Consider the following 24948-nt stretch of genomic DNA (forward strand, 5'->3'; position numbering starts at 1 on the left):
TTGACCATTCAAATTGCCTTCTTACTCTTATTTTAAGGAGTCAAGACAAAATAGTACGGTGGAAGAAGATTCTGAAGGAGATAACGATTCTGAAGAATTTTATTATGGGGGACAGGTAAGCACACCAGCTCCTCCAAATAGCCACTCTCAAAGGTAGCAGTAGCCATACACGTTCTAGTGGAAATCTGTGCTTGTCATCTACAAGACCTGTGTGTTGTTCAGGGTTCTGTAACTAACAAGGAAATTCCTATAATTTGTCTGTCTCTCATTTTCTATATATTTTCAGAAATTAAGCTTACTTTTGCAATTACTTGGCTGTAATCATTTATTTACACTGAAGTTGTCTTAACTTCATTACAGATGTTTTGCAGACAGCATCTTATTAGGCTTTTAACTTTTACATTTATTAAGCATATTGTGCTCAGTCAATATTTTGAAATGTTGACACTAATAAAAGCATGAATTGTTAGTTTTAAATAGAAGGTGATGAACCTTTATAAAAACTGATGGGCCCTAATTATCGAGCATCCTCATTATTTGTATTCATTGTCTTCCTTTTCCTTTTATACTAAAGTGTTTGTTGAAACATTGTTAAGAAGAAGCATCGTAATATATATATATATATATATATATATATATATATATATATATATATGAAAATAGCATAGCCACATATGCATATATACGAAAGAATTCATTATATTTTTCCAGAATAATGTTAAAATTTTAAACTGAGCATTTGATTTTAGGATATGGCTATGTAAGTTGTCTTGTTCTGTTTCTGTAAACTTCTTGATCCAATATGCTTTGTGTAAGGTCGGATCTTAACAAACGGAATCGCGAAACAGAGGAAAGCTTCAAGTGAGCTTTATTAGGGGGGGCTCCCGGGCGAGGTTCACTGGTCCGAGAGAAAGGGGCCAGAGAAGTCGCACCCGGGCGAGGGTTGGGCAAGATTTTATAGGGGAAGAAGGGAAAGTGGTGTGGTGAATCTGGGAGGGCGAAGGGTATTCCTTATTTGGTGGTCTCTTCGGGTGTCGAGGCAATATCTGGTGCCGGTTACATCAGTCTTGGGACCACTAGTCCCGCCCCTGGAAAGGCGGGAAGGCTGGGCCAGGTGGAAGGTCCCCAGGTCAGTTCCTGGAACTGGGTGGTCCAGAATGTCTCCAGGTCAGTTTCTGGAAGTGGGTGGTCCGGAGAGTTTCGGTCTGATGCAACCCGTGAATCTGATTGCGTTCCCCTGCCTCGGGCCAGTTGGCCTTACACTTTGTAACTTGGATAGTTTAAGGGAAAGGTAATATGTTAAAGAGATGCTTTAAAGCCAGTTATTATTATGTAAAGAATGCAAGTCAATTTATTCATTCAGAATCAGAAATTAGTAATTTGTCAATCAAGTATATGCAAGGCAGTAGAGGTATGGACGGACATAAATAAAACTAGGTTTCCTCTCTCCAGAATGCTTTACTAGGAATGGGGTACTTTTCCTAATGATTCTTTTTTTTTTTTTTTTTTTGCGGTATGCGGGCCTCTCACTGTTGTGGCCTCTCCCGTTGCGGAGCACAGGCTCCAGATGCGCAGGCTCAGCGGCCATGGCTCACGGGCCCAGCCGCTCCGCGGCATATGGGATCCTCCCGGACCGGGGCACGAACCCGTATCCCCTGCATCGGGGGGCGGACTCTCAACCACTGCGCCACCAGGGAGGCCCTCCTAATGATTCTTTAAACAATATAAGACTCTAACATTCTGCAAAATAATTCTTCCAGTTTCGAGTTTTGTTTACACTGCTAATTCTTACAGGGGAAGTAAATGTTTTTTTTCAGTCTAGAAGTTTTTCAGATTATCTGCCACTTCACTCCTTTTAACATTGGCATTGTCTTCGTATCAAAGTAGTCAAATATTACTTTTTAAGCATAATAAATTATACTAGATGTATGTGAACCTAAGAACTTTAGTGAATATATTGCTGAACTGTCTATACTTTTTTCATGAAGGCGACAGAGAAAATGCCCATGGCAGAACTACAGGGTCACCTGTCCAAGAGATTGTTTGTATTTTGATTTTTTTGATTCTCTTTACCCTAAGTCATTTCTAAATTATCCCTTTTCATCAGGTGAACTATGACGGGGAGCTGCACAAGCACCCCCAACTCGAAGCTGATTTGTCGGCAGTGAGAGAGATATATGGGCCACATGCAGTTTCTCTCAGGTAAATAAATACCTTTGGTGAATACAACTTAAAATTATTTGGAAAGTCATTGGAATTTTCTGTTGGAGTTAAGTGGAAATTTTCTTGGGCTTAATTATATTTGAAAGTATGTGAGAGAGTCTATTATGTTTCTACTTATACAAAATGGCATATTTATGGCTATGATTTTTTTGTGTGTACACATGGTTTAAGATTACATTGATTTCATTAAATAGTTATTTTTGGAGAGTTAGTCTGATAAAATATCAGTCTTAAGTGGCATCATAATCAATTCCTATAACAGATTTGGCCAGCTGAGCCCATGTTATTATCATAAATTCAGGACATATTTGTGTGAACAATAAAAGTAAATAATGCATAACCGCTGGTATCCAAATCACATTGAGATGTGTAATCTGGCCCCTAAAAAAAGAAAGGCAAAAAAGACATAAGTTTGTGCAATGTGTGTTTGAATGATAATTATTTTTTTTTTTGTTGCAGTTACTTAATATATTATTTGGTGATAAATTTCCAGGCCATTTTCTATTACTTTAATCATTCAGAAGACACCCACCATCCTTATTTAGACTTTCTTTTCTCTCCTTATTTTAAGAAAACCCCTTTTCTGCCATCATACTTGTTTCCTTCCATGAGTCAGATCTGATTTTTCAGATTTTTTTATCTTCCTAAAGTGTGGTCTCCAAGTCTCCAGACTCCTCTCACAGCCTGACCTCAGTTCCAGCCTCATCCACCCAAACCAGGATTGTTTCTGTTCTCGAAACATGCTATATTTCCCCTTGACTTTGTCCATTTGCCCAAGAAGTACTTCCCTCTCAAACCCGGTTGCTCTCTTTATTCAAGCCCTAGTCTAAGGGTCAACTTTTCTTTGAGCCTTCCTTGAATCTCTGGTGCAGATTGCTTATTCTGCCGTCTGCACTCCCATGACATTTGGCTCTTAATCTCATTTATTAGTCTCTTCATGTCTTGTCATTATGGGTTTACTTCTCCCCCTCTAGACTCTGAATTCTGTGAGTGCTGGGGCAGCACACTTTTTTGTTATTTGCCTTTATTTTGTGTTGGTTTGGTTTTCAATCCTGCTTGTACTCCAGTACTTAGCCTAGCACAGGGCATATATGAAATATAAGCTGGGGGCTTCTTGACTGTTTTCAGTGGAACTTCTGTGAAAAATGTTCATATTATCTGGTTATATTCTTTTCAGTGAACATATGCAGATTTTGAGAGAGCGAATGAATACTTAAGGGAGTATAACACAGCTGTAACTTATAATTGCTAACTGTTTCATTTTACGTGCAGAAACTCACAACCACCAGTGGCCTCAATAAGCTGGGATCGTACACCCGGACCCTCTCCCTCCTGCTCATGGAGGGATATTAGGCTACAACTGAGTAAGAGTGATTGGGATTATACTTGGAAAAATAAATCTTTGCAATTTCCAAAGTTTTAGCCATTTAGCTGTGATCATTTCACAATTGATCTATGCTCTGGCTCCAGGATAAGGAGTATGGAGATTCCATAAGTATTATTGAATGAATAAATGAAGAAGGCAACAGGGACTATCAATAAATTGTCCAGGGATTCCCTGGAGGTCCAGTGGTTAAGACTCCATGCCCTCACTGCCGAGAACCTGGGTTCGATCCCTGGTAGGGGAACTAAGATCCCACAAGCTGTGTGGCTTGGCCTAAATAAATAAATTGTCCAAAACAATGACAATTTTTTTAACTTTAGTCTAACTTTGGTTGAAAGCTTAAAACTTTAATCGTAGTAGTTTAACCCTCTCCCCCATGAAAGAAAAGCGTCTGTATATGATTAATTCAACACAACATAGAATTTAGCTGCTATTCATTTGAAATATGTATTTTTGTTTAGAGAATCACTTTACCACACATTGATTGCTTTTATAAAGTTTTTTTACATATATTTCCATGCTATCTAGGCCTCAATCATATCATATATATATATATATGAATATTTTTGTTTCTTCAGCAAGCATTTGATAATTTCTTATATTACTATCATAAGGTAAATACTTATAATTTCTACTAGTATCTTCCATTATTAATAAAATATTGATAATTTATGGACTGTTGAAATTAGATAAATATCTGGAATTTCATTCAAGTGAAGTATCTAAAGTCATAAATGGTTTTGATTATTTTCCCCTTGCCTCTTTCACTTACAAGTTTTGGTCCAATTTAACTCTCAATGAACGCAAGCCATTTTCTTGCCTGCTCTAGATTTTCTCTAACTACAGAGGATGTTTCCAGAATAAATAACCTCCCAGAGGCCTCATGATATAAAGGGAAATCACAGCAGGACTAGTGTGATTTACTTAAAATAAATAAGAATGAATTTACTGTCTGGTCTCAAATACTGTGGCTTGGACATATGGGAGAAAGGAGTAGTTAGGCCTAAGATCTTGGAGTCACCTTCTTTGCAAAGTTTTAAGTCTATTGAAAACAGACTGTTCTAATTAGCTGTTCTTTTACTTAATTGAGTTTTATAAGAACTTAATGGAGTTTGAAGAGCAAAAGTACCTCAATATGCATAATATGCTATCTGCTGTCATTTTTTTTTATGTGACATCTAATGAGAAAGGCAGCTAACCACATCTAAATTCTCTTTAAGAGATGAAAATAACAGAGATTGCCTCAATTGAGGCAAAACTCTCTTTTAGTAGGTTGAGGGAGGCTATAGAAAAAGTGACTGATAATAAATGTATTACTTAAGTAGGTAATTTTAGCTCTACCTGGCCAGATCATTCAAAAGCAGCATTCTGGCTGGGTTGAACCATACTTGGAAACATTGATGACAATTCTGATTCACAGGCTCTTGTGCAGGAAGTGAGTTAGGTCTCTGGGGGAGCATGGTTAACCCCCTGATCAGTCTGCCTGTGTCTCATCTTGAATCATGCAACAAAATGAGGTTATTTTATGTTTTTACTATAAATTTACTCCTATAGTCATGTATTCATTTAGAAAATGATCAGTGCTATTGAAAACAATTTGAGATTAATATTTTTAGAAAGCAGGGAATTACAGATCACAAAATTCTCATTTGGTTGGGAATGAAATGATTCTGATAATTTGCTGATGATGCTTCAAACTTTTACCCCAAATAAATTATCCTTTGCTTTATGATCATCCATCATCCATTTAAAGAACTGAAGACATCTGAGTAATATTCTAATCTTTTTATTGTGGCTAATGTTAAAGTAGGTTGGAAGATTGCGAGATTTTGACTATTCATTTTGATCACTTTTTGTGGTTGATGATTGTAATTTTGGAGTTGATGTTTTGGAGGATGGGGCATGCAGAGGATTTTTTTAAGGTTTGAGGAAGCTATACCACTATATTCAGGTTCACCACCCAAACATATATCTCATGGAAAAGAGAGAGAGAGAGGTTAAGAGAGAGAGAGAGGTTGAGAGAGAGAGAGAGAAAAGGAAAGAAAAAGCCACGTAAATCAGGGTGGACCACTTTAATTTCTCTGGATTTCCATTAGTAGTGGGCCAGTAGGACTACTTAACAAATCTCTGGTTCTCCTCTTATGGCAGATGGCAGGATTGTATTTCCCTACCTCTTTTTTTTTTTTAAATTAATTAATTAATTTTTTCGCTGCGTTGGGTCTTCATTGATGTGCGTGGGCTTTTGCGACGAGTGGGGGCTACTCTTCATTGCGGTGCGTGGGCTTCTCCTTGCGGTGGCTTCTTTTGTTGTGGAGCACGGGCTCTAGGTGCGCAGGCTTCGGTAGTTGTGGCATGCAGGCTCAGTAGTTGTGGCTCACAGGCTCTAGAGAGCAAGCTCAGCAGCTGTGGCTTCGCACAGGCTTAGTTGCTCCGTAGCATGTGGGATCTTTCTGGACCAGGGCTCAAACCCATGTCCCCTGCATTGGCAGGCAGATTCTTAACCACTGCACCACCAGGGAAGTCCCGTCCCTACCTCTTATAATATCAGCAGTGGACACACAACTAGTGTTGGCCAGTGAAATGTGAGCCAAAGTGCTAGTGTGGGAGTTCCCACATCTTCAGTACTCCAGCACTCTGGGCCCCTTGGCGACTACAATGAATAGCATTCTTTCTAGTCCTCTGATTCCATAGTAAGCAGGTAGTGTGAGTGAGATATAAATCCTTTTTTTGTGTGTTAAACCAGTGAGATTTTCAGGATGTTTGTTACTACAGCATAACTTAACCTACACCGAAGTATGTCATTCATCAAAAGATCTTGGGTTGGATGTTTGTAATGTCCTTTGCAGCATACTGATTCTCCCGCTTCTGCCTCTGGAGCCTACAGAAAAGCAGTATGAACTGAAAACCAGGGGAAAGTGATGGCAGGAGACACACAGAAGAAAGAAACAAACAGGAGACTATTTTTCAAAAACACTGGCATAAAATCTAGATGCAAGCTTCAGAATGTGAGATCCCAGACAGTCACCTCTACTTCCAATGCCTGTGCTTTCCCCAAGCAAAACCAAGGACTTTTAAATGGAGGGCAGAGTTGTAGCAAGTGTTTACACTGTACCTCTTATACACTGTTATTTTATATGGTTTCCTTCTTATCTGGCTCTAATTTTTAAATTCTTCTTAGCCCTGTTGTCCTTTAGAGAGATTTATAGCTACCATGAATACAGTCTTGCAAATGCTTTAATCTGCCAAGACTTCTTCCCAACTACTGAGTTTGCATATTTCTTGGCCCATTCATAAACATCTCTCCCACACTGAGCATGAAACACACACTGAGTAGGCATGCAGAGATAGACACACAAGCTGTTGAGTTTCAGATGTCATAGGAAGGTGTATGTTTCTTCACAAAATATATTTCTTCTCAAAATATAACTGACTAATTGTTGAAAGCAGAAATAACTAAATAGCAATAGAGGTTTATTTCCCAAGAACTTGTGATAGAGTTTCATGTATGTGTGTATGAATATAATTTCCTTGACAGTTGATAAGGGAAGGCTATCTATCTAAAATATATTTTTATAACCAGCACAGTCCTGCTAATTTTCATCAGATAGTATTATAAAACATCACAACAGTATAATAAATAAGCTGTGGTTTTATAGAGAAAGGAGGACCAACACAGATGGTCTAACATTTAATATATTGTAAGTAAGTATGTGGTGTCATTAATGAGGATGTTGTCTTGATTAGTTCCACTAAAAAACAGGAGAATGAATTGCTAAGAATTCTAACACATAGTGCCCTCAACAATGCATGTTCATAGAAAAATATATTTCATACATATGTTCTTAAATGAACTAGGTCACATGTAAGTAGTCCAAATCAGATGGCTGGATTTCAAGATATGTCAGTTCAAAGACTAATAATAACTCAGATGCTGGAAAGAAATTTGTGGAGCAGTTCTTCTCAAACCCTCAGTCCCAGAGTGAAACAACTGCATCAGATCATTTCTGTGTAGTGTCCCTTCTCTTCTTAAAAAAGTATTCAGGTTCAATTTGATGTGATCTTTTCATAGTGAATAAATATAAGCAGTGCACGGAATTGTTTTGAATTATTATAAACCCGATATATCATTCAGTACACAATCAGATATCAAGATTCACAGTTCAAGTTGCATTGGTATTTCAAACATTCCCCTTGATTGTACATTTGCTATTCATGAGATCTAGGGCCACTGAAAGATACTCAGATACAGAAGCAATCCTGATGACTGCGCCGCTGCATCTGGACAGACTGTAATCACGCTTTGTAATCTCACAGTGCGAAATGTGAAATTACTGGCATTACATAAAAAGGGCATCACAAGGGAAATTGGTTTGCATATACACAGTGTTGTTGTGAGTTCTTTGAAGTGTGGCATAAAAACAAAAGTGTAACTATTTACAGATCTACACCTGCAGTATCCAGTTAATTGCAAACCTTTAATGCCTCTGCCTCCTTAAAATTCTGTATTTATGCTCTGCTACGGTGAAGAAGAACACTTGTAACCTGTTAGTTACTTTTTTTTGGAAAGAAATTGATAGTATTGGGAACTGGGAAAATACTAACTTTTAACCAAAAAAGTGTTGAAGAAATCATATAAGGAATACTTCAGAATTCACATATTAAAGGTTTTATAAGGAATGTATATCACATTCTGGTCATAACATTATGATAAATTCTGTTGAAATGATCTGGAAATCTATTTTTAAAGAAAGCAGCTGTGAGTAAGGTTTGTGCTGACTTTTGTTTTCTCTGATTCCTTTTTCTCTGCCTCTAAACATACCCAAGTCTTGCCATCATAAATAAATCCAAAATTATTCTCCCCTCTGAAATTGGCAAAGATGGGAGAAAAAAATGCCTGGTGATGATGAGGATGTGGAAAATGGTCACTGGGGGATCCTTGCTGGTGCAATTATAAGTTGTTTTAACCTTTTAAAATAGTAACTAAACAGTATATATTAAGACTCCCAAATATAGTTATACTATTTATTTTACTCTGTAATTCTAGAAATTATTCTCTGGGAAGACAGCTGCACATCGATTTTTATCCAGAGAGCTATGTATCAATATTTATAGCATAAAAAAATTGAAAGCAACCTAATGTTGTATTACATAATTTTATTCATATAAATACAGACATTTAAATTTATGGTTTTGAAGAATATTCCACAATATAAAAATCCTCATTATAGAAAAAGTGAAAGAGCAGGACAAAGATCTTTACATATCTTATTATCCTTAATAATCATCATGTGTATTACATGATATATTAATATATGAAAGAGACTGGAGTGAGATATAAGCAAAAAGAATTGTCTCTGAGTGACTGTGTTACAAGTTGTCTATTGTCCGTTTTTCTCTTTCTCACATTTTATATAATGAGTCTATATTACCACTGTAATCAGAAAAGGTAGATATTTTTTAGAAAATACATAACATTTTTAATAAAATAAATTTTATCCACAACCTATAGTTAATATGTAAGTACTCTTTATACTTTTTTGGTTTTCCAATTTCTATTTTATCTAAATAAAGTGTTTTAGTTTCCATAGTGTTTTGGTAATCTGCTTGCTCAGTGAACAGTATATTTGGAACATTTCCCTCAGGATACTAAATGTTTTTATATCAATAGTCTTAATAATGGGTAATTTAAAAAAATTATATCAACGTGCCATCGTTTAATTCCTTATTATTCAATTTTTTTTTTTCTAATTTCTACTCTTACATACATTCTTCTAGGTAAAAGTTAGCACGTATTTGTTATAATTTTCTTGGGAATGTTGTTGTCAAGGTCTCTTTGCCTCACCAAAATGTCTTTTGCACATCGTTAGTGATCTATCCTTATCATTGTATTTAATGGCTCTCTTTTAACATGTCTGGCTGTAGGTATTTGACTTCTTATATTATGAATAATTTGCTGGTGTTCAGGGTCAGCAAATTATGACCACTGGGCCGTAGGGCCTGTTTTGAACAGCTCATGGTGTTTGCTTTTTTAAAGGGTTGTTAAAAAAAAAAAAACCCAAAGAAAGAGAAATATGCAACAGAGACTCTATGTGGCCTGAAAAACCTAAAATATTTACTCTTTTGACCTCTTTAGGAAAAGTTTTCTGAACCCTGAAGTAGAGGCATAAAATAAATGGTTCTTGTGCTTGGTCCTTCTTGTCTTAGTTTCTGTATAATTTCATAACTAAGTTGGCATACTTTTGTATCTAAATTTGCATATATGCCTATATTTGTAAAGGGTTATAAAGGTTTTTATGAATAGCACAGATGTTTTGACGCAGACAATTAAAGAATTCCTATGCGAATCATTTTATCCCTTTTCTTCTTTATGTAACCTTTAAAAATATGACCATGAAAAAACAAAAATAATTTCATAAATAGTGAAAATGTGCTCAGTGTTTTGATATATTTTTAAGGAGAAGATGGAGAAAGCATAGAGGCTGAGTTATTATTTTCTAACATGCTGCATTTTTTTGGTCATTGATATCAAAAAGCAAAAGGACCCTCTAGATTCCTTTATTCATCAAATTACATAAAGCCATTTAATCATTAAAAATGCCTTCTCTAAACCCTATAAAAGTGCCATAGTTTTGTACTCTGTTAGCATTATTTGCATCTATCATACACAGAAATTTTCATTGAGTACTTACTATGTGCCAGATACTATACTGTACAATTTTGAAGTTGAACGTGAGTTCAATGCCTGGCTTCCCACTGACTTCTTATCTGCCCTTTGAGAACTTGTTTCACTTTCCTAAACCTCAGTTTCCTCATTTGCAAATGAGGATAATTATAGTATCCCTGTCAGAAGGCTATAATGAGGACCTAATGAGATCATCCATTAATGTTTGACCTGGTTTCCAACACAAAGTGATAGTTTATTGAATATTGAATCGGCTAAGCACTTGCATAAGTAAATAGGATATGTGTATTCACATCCCAGCTCTGCTACGAAGTGATGACAGGTGAGTTACTTTATTACTCTGAGCCTCAGTTAGTGGACATATAAATTGCAAATGGTAATAGTACCTGTAGTGCACTATGATCACAGGTATGCAAAATCCTTAGAACAATTTCTGGCATGAAAGTGCTCAATAAATATTGGCCATTAACTTTTGTAACTTCTGTTATCTCTATAGTTTTCTCCCTCACTATGATTTGTATTTGTAACTTAAGAAATTTATTAAAATATCAGAAATAGGGATGTGTGTATGGAGAATATAAAAATTGCTGGTTTTATGATCTTTGTTAACTATATGCTAGTTTGTGGCACTATGTTGGCTGGAGAAAAGTTGGTCTCCATAATGTCTTTATGAGGAATATACTGTTGTTACTTGTTTTAATTGTGATACGTCGGACATTTAGAGCTGCCTGTCAAAACATAGTGACATTTAAGTGGCAGAGCACCTGGACCAGTTTCAGAACCACCGTCTAATGTGACAGGAAAACTTATGGGCACATTATTGTGGCAGTCACTTATCCCTCCATCCCTTCCTCGTGTCAGAAACTCCTTTCTTGTCCTTAGAAGCAGCTCTTCATCTTCAGAGAGTACAGTGAAAAGTGAGTGGTCACATAAGAAGATTGTTTAGTTTGTCACAGAGAACTGGGAATGTTTGAAACTATGAACCAAATAACTCTTGAATTTATGTATGCATTTGCTTGAACATGAAGATGGAAAGAAATCTATATCTATATGGTATAAAGAGGTCACATAAGACCACAATCCAACTAAATTGAGTTAGTTAATTCATGTCCACAGTCATTTCTGAGCTATCTGTGGAAACGAGAGATGAAAATTCATGATTAAATTTTAATTTAAAATAAGCTAGGACACACTATCTTTTAAGCAAAATGAAAAAAATAATGTTAATCTTTGCTTTCAGGGAATATGGAGCCATTGATGATGTAGATATTGATCTGCATATTGATGTTAGCTTTCTTGATGTAAGTATCACTTGAAGCAATATGATTGGTACATTTAAAAAACACACTTTTATTCTTGGAAGAAATTTAATTTTAGTTTCTCTTGTACATAATACTATAAGTAACATAATGACTTTTTCAAAGTGATTTATGAAGAAATGCTATGACTTGTCAAAAAAGCAGAGATTTTATATACATATATATTTTTTCCATCAGTTCTTGTAATATATTCTGAAACTTATGGGTTTGTAGTATATCATTATTTCTTAAGTTTTCACTTTAATTTTTAGATTTAGAAGGCAAAAATTAAGAGTACTTTGGCTTTCTTTTCACAAGCGAATAGGTTTTGAAATAATTTATAGGCCTTAATGATTTAAAATAAGTTAAAAATTTTTATCTGGAAAAAAAATCAAGAACTCTAAAAGATGACTAATTCATCTTTCAAATATTTGCACAGGAGGAGATTGCTGTGGCATGGGAAGTGATTCGAACAGAACCTATAATTGTCCGACTACACTGTTCACTTACACAGTATTTAAATGGCCCAGGTCAGTTTTATTTCTCTATTATTTTGAATGTTCATTAGTTGTGCATTGTGCATTAAGTAAAATGACTGTTCATTTGGTAATTCTGAACATAAATGCAGCTAACTTCATAATGATACTTAAATATATTTGCTTCCTAGCAGAGGTGCTTTATGACCAATATAACTATTGGAAGCAGAAACATATAACATTTAGTTTTATAGTTTTCAGAAGTTGACAAGTTGCTGTGAAACAAACATAATAAAACCTAAAAGAGAATTTTGCATTTAATAGATTCTCAGTAAGTATACTTAGGGTTGCCCTTAAGTTTAATTATTTGTGTCTCTGAACCTGAGATTTAATTTTAATGTTTACTTATCTCACCTTTGATTAGTGATGAATTTAGCCTAAGTGTAACATATTTCTGTTTTTGAAAATGGAGATCATAATAATATTTTTGTTTTCCAATACCTGAAGGGATGATTTTGCTTTATCTCAAGGAATAGTTGTTTATAACACAGGACCCTATTATAAATCTTGCCAAGACTTACTGGATTTAAATGTTTTCTCTGCCTACTAATACTCTCTCTCTCTCTCTCTCTCTCTCTCTCACCCAGACACACACACACACATACACACACACACACCTGCATCTACTCATATTATTTCAGTTACCTACTGCTGCAGAACAAACCACTTTAAAACGAAATGGCTTAAAACAACTTCTCTCTCACCATTCTCTGGGGCTCAACTGGGCAGCTTCTGCTTGGGGTCTCCCGTGCCTTTACAGTCAGATGGTGGGCGGGGTTTATGTCATTAATGGCTCCACTAGGTTGGATGCTCAAGATGGTTGGATTTCAGATAGCTAGCAATTGATACAGGTGTCATTTTGGGACCATGCAGGGCTCAGCTGGGGCTATTAACTAGAGTGTCTCCTTACACAAGGCTTCTTCGTGTGGTTTGGGCTTCTTGTAGTATGGTGACAGGGATCCGAAAGCAAGTGTTCCAAGAGACAGGGTGTGCTAAAAGGCTCAACGGCTCTTTCACTGTATTCTGTTGATCAAAATTGTCAATGAAGCCACCCAGAATCAAGGGATCAGGACATAGACAGCACCTCTCGAAATTGTGGCCATTTTTAATCTGCTCTGCACACATTACCGTGGTCTCTGCACATTTCTCTTTAGGCATATCAGGGAACTTATATCTACTATTAGTTTTCACATAAAAATATTTGCCCTTTGAAGTTTATGAAATATATAGGGAAGTCTCTCATTTTGAAAATGTCTCTGTTGTCACCATTTTTTAATTTTTGGATAATGTATTCTACTTAAATAATCAACATACAGTAACACACAGTAACTGATGCGATTTAATGCTAGGCAAAGACAAATAGATGTGACATATCTTTATTTTGATTACTTCAAATATATAGAAATGTAATAAAGAAGAAAAATAATTCCTCATAATCCCTCTATACTGAGAAACCTGTAAATCGGTTGGTATTGTTTCTGTTTTCTGTGCACATGTGGTTTATTTTCATAAAGTTGATATCAAATTGTATGGATACCTGTGTGCCTTAATGTTATGTCAGGAGCCTGTCCTCCAGTCGTTAAATATTCTAAAATGGAATGATTTGTAATATCTGCACAATATTCCAGCCTATAGGTGTATGTGTTTTTGCTGTTTTCCCACGTATTCTGCTGTATCGCTAATATTTTTCTTTCTTTAGTGATTTGATGTGTACTTATTCTATTTTATTCTGATGGTGGTTAAAAGCAAAAGAAGCCCTCATGTCTGAACTTTTTTTTTAATTAATGGGGTTAGGAAGAAAATTGGGTAATTTAATCTCTACTCACCCCAATTCCATCTGTGTGAGATGACGATGTGGCATGCTTTTATGTAATCTTACCACTGTTATTCATGTGTTTATGTAATCTTGAATTTTAGGCAGAGATTTTCCATTCACAGTATCTCTTTAAAGATTTGTCACATTTGCATGGTTTTATATTTCAACAGTTATATTTTAATTCACGTTTAGATCATTTTATTGCTCAATACTATTTATTTAGTATCACAATTCATCTGTAATTTCTTATTTTTTCATCTTTGTTAGTTGATTTACATGTTTAATAGTTTGTAAACCAAAGAAACGTGAGGGTTATGCTTCATTTTTCATAACTAAGAATGACTCTTTGTTTTGTGAACGAGACAAACTTGACAAACTGTAAATTTATGGGCCCATAACAGTCCCCCCCAAAAAGGCAAAAGTGCTTTAAAAACTTCTGCTAGTCTGTGTCTGAAGTGTTTAACTTTGTTCATTTGTAAGAAATCTATCTTGGTTTTGTTTATGTTTTGTTATATGTACTTATTGAGGTATTTTTTTCTCTTTCTCCTTGATACTACTCTTTATATATTTATTTTTGATTGGTATGCTTACCTTCTTTATCTGCTCGCCCCAATATATGTAGATTGGATCTAATTCCCGTATCCTCCATGCTGTTTATCATTTCTCATAGTCTTTCATCCATCACCTCTGATTTTCTAAGTTTTTTTTATTTGTCTTCTACTCCATTGAGTGAATTTTTTTCATAATTTAGTCTTTGATATAATGTTCCACTTCTATTTTTAATTTTACTACAATCTGCTGATACCATATTTTCCCCTCTTTATTATCAATTGCTTTCATTTTATTTACACATCATTTTGAATTTTGTTCACAAAATCAATAATCGTCCAAGAATTATAATTTTGTTCCTATAGATGTGAGTTTTGTTTTCCTCAGAATTCAAGCAGTGTCGAAATGCACTTCTTTCAGAAATTAGTGTGATTTGTGTATAATTTCTTCCAATAAGAAGAGTAAAGTCTCTTAATAATGAAAACAGGAAATACAGAGACAGTGTGGGGAAAAAAAGGGGATAGTAAAGAAAGAGAATTCCAGGGACTTCCCTGGCGGTCCAGTGGTTAAGACTCCACGCTTCCAGTGCAGGGAGTGCGGGTTCGATCCCTGGTCAGGGAACGAAGATCCCACATGGTATGCGGCCAAAAAATAAAAATAAATAAAATATTAAAACTTCTTTAAAACAAAAAGAGAATTCCACATTTACTCATTTACTGTACTCTAGAGTTAGTTCTGATAAGAATTGAAGAAATACACCTCATTATCCAATTTGAAATTAAAAATAAAGATTATTTTTATTGTACATGGGGAAATATACTTTAAAAAGACAAGGTTGTTATGATTCTTATGGTACTATATATATTTTCCAGAATTGCTGGTATATAAGTCTATTTTATGATCTCAAGGACAGGGCTGCTTTTAGTTTAAAGTGATAAATAACTGATGTTATTAAAAATGTTTCCCTGTGCAGATCCTCTCATTATTGATACCTCTACATTTACACGATCACAGTGTGAGACTAATTTCCACATATCTTGAGCGACCCTCAGTTATTGCCTTCCCAACCTAAATTATGAGACAAGGAAAAATTGAACAACTTTTACCTTTTGTAAAACAGAAAATATTTTACTAGTATCTTTCTCATTCTATTGCCCCCAAAACTGAATGCTGTGGGGAGTTTGGTTGAGGTAAACTTTTTTTTTGAGGTGAACTTTTAAGAATAGACATTTCTATAATAGTTATTACTTTTCCTATAAAGGAGCATTTGTTTGTAGATTCTACTTTTAAATGTTGAACTGTTCTGTGTTTTTGGTTTTTGGTTTTGGTTTTGCCTTAAAGGACTGATTTTAGCTAAATTTATTCCTGAATATTTGTGTACTACTTGATTGCTTAATGGCACTTTTATATTACAGTTTATTTTCTAACTGATTGTTTGGCTATCAAAAATATATTACCTTCCTTTTTAAAATTGTGGTAAACATAATATAAAATGTACCATTTTTAAGTGCACAGTTCAGTGGTATTAAATGCTTTCACGTTGTTGTGCAGCCATCACCAGCATCCATCCCCATAACACCATGTTTTCTTTTTTTTTTTTAACATCTTTATTGGGGTATAATTGCTTTACAGTGTTGTGTTAGTTTCTTCTGTATAACAAAGTGCATCAGCTATACATATACATATATCCCCATATCCCCTCCCTCTTGTGTCTCCCTCCCACCCTCCCTATCCCACCCCTCTAGGTGGTCACAAAGCACTGAGCTGATCTCCCTATGCTATGCGGCTGCTTCCCACTAGCTATCTATTTTGCATTTGGTAGTATATATATATATATGTCCATGCCACTCTCTCACTTTGAAGGAAGGAAAGAATATATAGTAGACCTAGGTTTTATATTTCTTGTGAACCCAGTTAGGAACTAGAATATAGTCCTATACATATAATATATCCTAAGAAAATACTTAGTAGTAATTTGATAATTATTAGCATCATGATTTAAATTAGTAGATATAGTACAGGAAAAAATTTTATGCTGTATGTGACTTGCTTTTCATATGATGGCATACAATTACTTTTGTTTACTTCTCACCAATCATATTGTACGTTGCAATTTGGAGTTTTAGTCCTCAGCATTGAAATATTTTTGGTATTTCTTCCTGTTCCAGGACAAAAATCAGAAAAATAAAAGGTATTTGTTTAATAAATTGCTGTACTTAAAAAAAAATCTATTACCTTTACAAACATTAAAAAAAAATAATCTAAAACATTTTTAGGTTTACAGAAAAACTGCAAAGGTAGTACAGAGTCCTCATACACTCTACATCCAATTTCACTGATTACTAACATCTTATATGAATACATTAAATACAATAAATACAATTAAATTAAATACAATAATTAATTGCATTAATTTGAATAGTAATAAGAATTTTGTCACTTGAATTTTGGACTATTTTTAGAAGTAACATCTTGTTAGCTCTTTCAGTGTATTCCAAAATTTGGGGTCATTAAGATTTTATACTACTAATTGAGTCAATGTTGGTGACATTTATTTTCTAGTCATTCATAGTATGAATAAGTTTTGGCCTTTGTATTATTAATTTATAGGATAATTAATATATTCTGGATAAACAGTTGCGTCTATTATATCTCTTCTTTCTCTATATATATGTCTTATACAATTTTCTTCAGTGAAGATTTCATTTCTAGTGTGTTTTGGATTTTTCTGCATTTTTAAAAACCAGATCCCTTTTGCTTCTTTGCCTCCATCTTCCCAGTTGCTTTTTCCATCTACCTGAGAAGAGACTGTGTCTTCTTAAATCGTAGAGAGAACACACTGTGTTCTAGTTTTGTCATCTTTTTCCTTAAAAAATAATTCCCCTGAGTTTTCAAGTTAGGATTTTTTATTCACTTTTCTATAGCCTTGGGTTTGGGAAACTTGGGATTGGAATGATGTACTCGCTATGTTAAGGATTAGAATGTTTTCAGGAAAGAAACTGATGGGTGATATAACACCCATTTTATTTGATCAGTGGAGTGTTTGTATCTCAGACTAATGACCAAGATGGTGAGGCAATTGGGGATACCAGCCTGGTTTACTATGTTGAGCATGTGTGATCTGAGACTGTCCTATTTAAGACAGTCTTTGCTCTGTCTTATTAATAACTGTTATCCCAACTGTTAGTATGAATGGTGCTACCCATGCTCCTGTGCAATATCATCCTTGCATTTGCATGCTAGCTTCCATCTCCTTTCACCTAATTAAGATACCCTTCCAGCAGTTCTCTCTCTCCTTCTTGTACTGTTCATATCTCTTTCTTCTAAAAGATTTCCTTCAGAAAAAAAAAAATTCCTCTCATCTTTAAAACAAACACCTTTAGACCTCAAATCACTCTTAAGTTAGTCCCTAACACTCTGCTTCCCATGACTGTTAAATATCTTCATTAGAGTTTTCTCTATTAGCTTACTTCAGGGTTTTTTTGAAATTCTATTTATTTTTTCTACAGCAGGTTCCTATTAGTTATCTCTTTTATACATATTAGTGTATATATGTCAATCCCAATCTCCCAATTCATCCCACCACCACCACCTCGCCACTGCTTTCTCCCACTTGGTGTCCATACACTACTTGTTCCCTACATCTGTGTCTCTATTTCTGCCTTGCAAACCAGTTCATCTGTACCATTTTTCTAGATTCCACAATATATGCATTAAATATGATATTGTTTTTCTCTTTCTGACTTACTTCACTCTGTATGACAGTGTCTAGGTCCATCCACATCTCTACAAATTCGTTCCTTCTTATGGCTGAGTAATATATTCCATTTTATATATGTACCACGTCTTCTTTATCCATTTGTCTGTTGATGGGCATTTAGGTTGCTTCCATGACCTGGCTACTGTAAATAGTGCTGCAGTGAACATTGGGGTGCATGTGTCTTTTTGAATTATGGTTCTCTCTGGGTATATGCCCAGTAGAGGGATTGCTGGGTCATATGGTAATTCTATTTTTAGTTTTTTAAGGAACCTCCATACTGTTCTCAGTAGTGGCTATATCAATTTACATTCCCACCAACAGTGCAAGAGGGTTCCCTTTTCTCCACACCCTCTCCAGCATTTGTTGTTTGTAGATTTTCTGATGATGCCCATTCTAACCAGTGTGAGGTGATACCTCATTGTAGTTTTGATTTCCATTACTCTAATCATTAGTGATGTTGAGCAGCTTTTCACGTGCCTCTTGGCCATCTGTATGTCTTCCTTGGAGAAATGTCTATTTAGGTCTTCTGCTCATTTTTTAATTGGGTTGTTTGTTTTTTTAATATTGAGCTGTATGAGCTGTTTATATATTTTGGAGATTAATCCTTTGTCTTTTGATTCATTTGCAAATATTTTCTCCCATTGTGAGTGTTGTCTTTTTGTCTTATTTATAGTTTGCTTTGCTGTGCAAAAGCTTTTAAGTTTCATTAGGTCCCATTTGTTTATTTTTGTTTTTATTGCCATTACTCTAGGAGATGGGTCAAAAAAGATCTTGCTGTGATTTATGAGTGTTCTTCCTATGTTTTCCTCTATGAGTTTTATAGTGTCTGGTCTTACGTTTAGGTCTTTAATCCATTTTGAGTTAATTTTTGTGTATGGTGTTAGGGAGTGTTCTAATTTCACTCTTTTACATGTAGCTGTCCAGTTTTCCCAGCACCACTTATTGAAGAGGCTGTCTTTTCTCCATTGTATATCCTTGCCTCCTTTGTCATAGATTAGTTGACCATAGGTGCATGGGTTTAACTCTAGGCTTTCTGTCCTGTTCCATTGATCTATATTTCTGTTTTTGTGCCAGTACCATATTGTCTTGATTACCGTAGCTTTGTGGTATAGTCTGAAGTCAGGAAGTCTGATTTCTCCAGCTCCTTTTTTTCCCGTCAAGATTGCTTTGGCTATTTGGGGTCTTTATGTCTCCATACAAATTTTAAGATTTTTGTTCTAGTTCTGTAAAGAATTCCATTGGTAATTTAATAGGGATTGCACTGAATCTGTAGATTGCTTTGGGTAGTTTAGTCATTTTCACAATATTGATTCTTCCAACCCAAGAACATGGTATACCTCTTCATCTGGTTGTGTCATCTTTGGTTTCTTTCATCAGTGTCTTATAGTTTTCTCAGTAGAGGTCTTTTACCTCCTAAGATAGGTTTATTCCTAGGTATTTTACTCTTTTTGTTGCGATGGTGAATAGGAGTGTTTCCTTAATTTCTCTTCCTGATCTTTCGTTGTTAGTGTATAGGAATGCAAGAGATTTCTATGCATTAATTTTGTATCATGCATATTTACTAAATTCACTGATTAGTGCTAGCAGTTTTCTGGTAACATGTTTAGGATTATCTGTATATACTGTCATGTCATCTGCAAACAGGGACAATTTTACTTCTTCTTTTCCAATTTGTATTCCTTTTGTTTCTTTTTCTTCTCTGATTGCCATGGCTAGGCCTTCCAAAACTATGTTGAATAATAGTGGCAAGAGTGGGCAACCTTGTCTTGTTCCTGATCTTAGAGGAAATGCTTTCAGATTTTCACCATTGAGAATGATGTTTGCTGTGAGTTTGTCATATATGGCCTTTATTATGTTGAGGTAGGTTCCCTCTGTGCCCACTTTCTGGAGAATTTTTTCATAAATGGTGTTGAGTTTTGTCAAAAGCTTTTTCTGCATCTATTCAGACGATCATATGGTTTTTTTTTTTTTTTTTTTTTTTTTGCGGTATGCGGGCCTCTCACTGTTGTGGCCTCTCCCGTTGCGGAGCACAGGCTCCGGATGCGCAGGCCCAGCGGCCATGGCTCACGGGCCCAGCCGCTCCGCGGCATATGGGATCCTCCCAGACCGGGGCACGAACCCGTATCCCCTGCATCGGCAGGCGGACTTTCAACCACTGCGCCACCAGGGAGGCCCGATCATATGGTTTTTATTCTTCAGTTTGTTAGCATAATGTATCACATTGATTGATTTGTGTATATTGAAGAATCTTTGCATCCCTAGGATAAATCCCACTTGATCATGGTGTATGGTCCTTTTAATGTGTTGTTGGATTCTGTTTGCTTGTATTTTGTTGAGGATTTTTGCATCTATATTCATCAGTGATACTGGTCTGTAATTTCCTTTTATTGTAGTATCTTTGTCTGGTTTTGCTATCAGGGTGATGGTAACCTCATAGAATGAGTTTGGGAGTGTTCCTTCCTTCCTCTGCAATTTTTTGGAAGAGTTTGAGAAGGATGGGTGTTAGCTCTTCTCTAAATGTTTGATAGAATTCACCTGTGAAGCCATCTGGTCCTGGACTTTTGTTTGCTGGAAGATTTTTAATCACAGTTTCAATTTCATTACTTGTGATTGGTCTGTTCATATTTTCTATTTCTTCCTGGTTCAGTCTTGGAAGGTTATACCTTCTGAAGAATTTGTCTGTTTCTTCCAGGTTGTACATTTTATTGGCATAGAGTTTCTTGTAATAGTCTTTTATGAGCTTTGTATTTCTCCAGTGTCTGTTGTAACTTCTCCTTTTTCATTTCAAATTTTATTGATTTGAGTCCTCTCCCTCCTTTTCTCGATGAATCTGGCTAAAGGTTTATCAATTTTGTTTATCTTCTCAAAGAACCAGCTTTTAGTCTTATTGATCTTTGCTATTATTTTGTTTCTATTTCATTTATTTCTGCTCTGAAATGTATGATTTCTTTCCTTCTACTAACTTTGGGTTTTGTTTCTTCTTCTTTCTCTAGTTCCTTTAGGTGTAAGGTTAGATTGTTTATTTGAGATTTTTCTTGTTTTTTGAGGTAGGCTTGTATAGCTATAAACTTCCGTCTTACAACTGCTTTGCTGCATCCCATAGATTTTGGATCATCGTGTTTTTTTGTCATTTTTCTCTAGTTTTTTTTTTGATTTCCTCTTTGATTTCTTCAGTGATGTTTTGGTTAGTTAGTAACGTATGGTTTAGCCTTCATGTGTTTGTGGTTTTTGCGTTTCTGTCCCTGTAATTTATTTCTAATCTCATAGCGTTGTGGTCGGAAAAGATTCTTGATATGATTTCAGTTTTCTTAAGTTTACCAAGGCTTGATTTGTGACCCAAGATGTGATCTATCCTGGAGAATGTTCCATGTGCACTTGAGAAGAAAGTGTAATCTGCTGGTTTTGGATGGAATGTCCTATAAATATCAATGAAATCTATCTGGTCTATTGTGTCATTTAAAGCTTGTGTTTCCTTCTTAATTTTCTTTCTGGATGGTCTGTCCATTGGTTTAAGTGAGGTGTTAAAGTCCCCCACTATTATTGTGTTACTGTCGATTTCCTCTTTTATAGCTTTTTGCATTTGCCTTATGTATTGAGGTGCTCCTATATTGGGTGCATATATATTTATAACTGCTGTATCTTCTTCTTGGATTGATCACTTGATTATTATGTAGTGTCCTTCTTTGTATCTTGTAATAGTCTTTATTTTAAAGCCTGTTTTGTCTGATATGAGAATTGCTACCCCAGCTTTCTTTTGATTTCCATTTGCATGGAATATCTTTTTCCATCCCCTCACTTTCAGTCTGTATGTGTCCCTAGGTCTGAAGTGGGTCTCTTGAAGACAGTATATATATTTAGTTGTTTTTCTGGGGTTTTATATTGTTCCTTCTTCTGGTACATAGTCCTCTGCCTTTTCATTTGGTCTATCTTTCTGTGAATGTCATTTTCATTCCACAGGCTGCAGAATTGTAGTTCTTCTTGCTTCTGCTGTCTGCCCTCTAGCTTCCTTCATTTTCTTTCCTCTTTTTTTCTCCTTGAATATGCTGTAGATGTGCTTTGGATGCATCATTTCACAAACGCTGCTCTTGTCAATGTCACCAGTGACTAGAATATTGCTTAATGACCCCATGACCAATTTTGAATCTCCATCTTAATTAACTTAGCAGCATTTGATAACAGTTGTTTACCCCCTCCTTGGAAATTTTTTTTTTGAATATATGTCCAGATTAACAGCATTCTGGAATCTTCCATCCTCCCAGCCATTCCTCTTCAGCCTTGTTTGCTGAGCCTCTACATACTGAATGGTTCAGGCTGAATCCTTAGACTTCTTTCTGCCATCTACACTCACTCGTAGTTTCTCATCCAGCCTCATGCCTTGAAGTACATATGTATTTTTGCTCTTCCACATATAAGTCTTTTTTTTTTTTTTTTGTCTGTGCCGTGGGACTGGTGGGATCTTAGTTCCCCTACCAGGGGTTGAACCCGGACCCTCAGCACTGAGAGCTCGGAGTCCTAACCACTGGACCGCCAGGGAATTCCCCACATTTATGTCTTTAGCACATTCCTCTCATCCGAATGCATAAACACTGGATTTCTTTATCCAGTTGCCTACTTAACTTTTCCACTTGAGTGACAAATAAGCATCTCAAATTTACAATAGCCAGAGTCAAGTTGGCAGTCTTCCCCACTGCTCCAAAACTGATTCTCTTGCAGTCTGTCACGTACCAGGAATTGGTAATTTTCATCCTTCTGGTTGCTCAGGCCAAAAATCCTTTGATTCATCCCTGACTCCTTTCTTTTGCCGACACTTTAAATTCAGTCCATCAGCAAAATCTGTCAGCTCTCCCAGAGAGTGTGAATCCAAAATGTTCAACACCTCTGCTAATCCAAGCCACTATACTCTTCCCTTAATTACTGTAATGAGATCCAGACTGATTTTCCTATTTCTATCCTTGCTCTTTACAGGGAACCTACACTGTTTGTGGTCCTTCTCTCATCTCATCTCCTAATGAAATACCTTGTTTACTCCTCTCCAGCTATCCCTGCTGGTCCTAGAATATTGAAGCATATTTCTTCCTCAGGGAAACTGCCCTGTGTTTCCTCTGGCTGGGACCCTTTTCTTCATGCCATATTATCTAATGTTGAAGTCTGTTTATGCCCACATAACCTTCAGCCCCCCACCCTTTTCCATCTTTATTTTTATCCAGAGCCTTTATCACCACGTGACATTTTCTCTATTTTCTTATCTATTTTTTGTCTGTCTCCTTCTCTTTACTAAGGCTCATGAGAGCAGGGATATTTGTGTGTGTTTTTTGCTACTCTATCTATAGTGGCTGGCACAGTGAGAAAACAATAAATACCCTTTAAAACAGTGAATAATGAATGGTGGGTGACTCTTTTGGAGGTTATCAATTTCATAAGCAACATAGTTATTAACTTATAGAAGTATATATATCTGATAAAAATATGAAGCACACAAGAGGGTGTGCAGTGAAAAGTGAGTATCCTATGCCTTACTGTCACCCTCCATTGTTTTATTCTTTTTTTTTTTTTTAATTTTCTTTATTTATTTTTGCTGTGTTGGGTCTTCGTTTCTGTGCGAGGGCTTTCCCTAGTTGTGGCAAGCGGGGGCCACTCTTCATCGCGGTGCGCGGGCCCCTCACCATCGCGGCCCCTCTTGTTGCGGAGCACAGGCTCCAGACGCGCAGGCTCAGCAGTTGTGGCTCACGGGCCTAGTTGCTCCGTGGCATGTGGGATCCTCCCACACCAGGGCTCGAACCCGTGTCCCCTGCATTAGCAGGCAGACTCTCAACCACTGCGCCACCAGGGAAGCCCCCATTGTTTTATTCTTAAAAAAAGGTCTATGTGTATACAAACGTGTCTCTCTTCTACCTAAGGAATAGTGTGCAAACTATCCTACACATTGCTATTTACACTTAATATATATTTTTGGAGATCATTCTTCATTATTATATATATTGTGCATTTGCATATGCATATATTATACATTAGTATATATACTAACCTAGAATGATCTCTAGAATCTCTCTATAAAGCATAAATAGCCATGTGTAGGATTGTGTGTAGACTATTTTAAAACGTGTATGTATGTATATACATATATATTACATATACATAGTAATATATATATATTACTTTTCAGACTTTTTCCTGGCTGATGGTTGAGTTTCAACTCAACATTTAGGCTGATATTTTTTTCTTTTGCAGTGCCCACTGTTGATGTCTTTCAGATTTCCACAAAAGAGAGATTTGGACTGGGACATCAGCTGAAAAAGTAAGTTTTCCAATGAATAAAAAACAAATTTCTATTAAAGAGAACTGAGTTCTCATTTTGCTTACCACTCCCCGCCCCATTTTTATTCAACAAAGCTTTTTGAAGTAAGTGCCTCAGGAGCGGAAGTCATCGTGATGCTAAGAGCTGCATCAGTAATTTAGTTGGCAGAGCTCACTTTAGAACTGAGCCAGATTCCTTCCATCTGCCCCTCTGGATTCACTCTCCTCCCTCTAACATCCTGCATTCCACCTGAGGAGGTGGGCATATACAAATTAGAAAATAAACCCTTAATGTTTAGAATTCCACATCTTTGAAACTAAATTCAATTTGCAACATATATTTAACACATTATATTATGCAGTGTTTTCTTTTTAAGGACTCAATATAGATTCATCAGTTGTAACA

At 35.8% G+C, this 24948-nt stretch overlaps 1 protein-coding gene across 2 annotated transcripts in view; it reads left to right on the forward strand.

Annotated features, from left to right (window-relative positions):
- The window catches only part of PARP8 (poly(ADP-ribose) polymerase family member 8), a 181661-nt gene that overhangs the window by 106043 nt on the left and 50670 nt on the right, over positions 1 to 24948 (forward strand). For both annotated transcript variants that reach the window (XM_081233894.1, XM_081233895.1), the window contains exons 7-11: positions 38 to 115; positions 2108 to 2202; positions 11530 to 11590; positions 12027 to 12117; positions 24477 to 24543. In XM_081233894.1, the coding sequence (XP_081090020.1) occupies positions 38 to 115; positions 2108 to 2202; positions 11530 to 11590; positions 12027 to 12117; positions 24477 to 24543 (392 nt within the window). The remainder of the gene's footprint in view (positions 1 to 37; positions 116 to 2107; positions 2203 to 11529; positions 11591 to 12026; positions 12118 to 24476; positions 24544 to 24948) is intronic.

The sequence above is a fragment of the Mesoplodon bidens genome (assembly GCF_964165515.1).
Source record: "Mesoplodon bidens genome assembly, chromosome: 4".
NCBI classification, from domain to species: Eukaryota; Metazoa; Chordata; class Mammalia; order Artiodactyla; family Ziphiidae; genus Mesoplodon; species Mesoplodon bidens.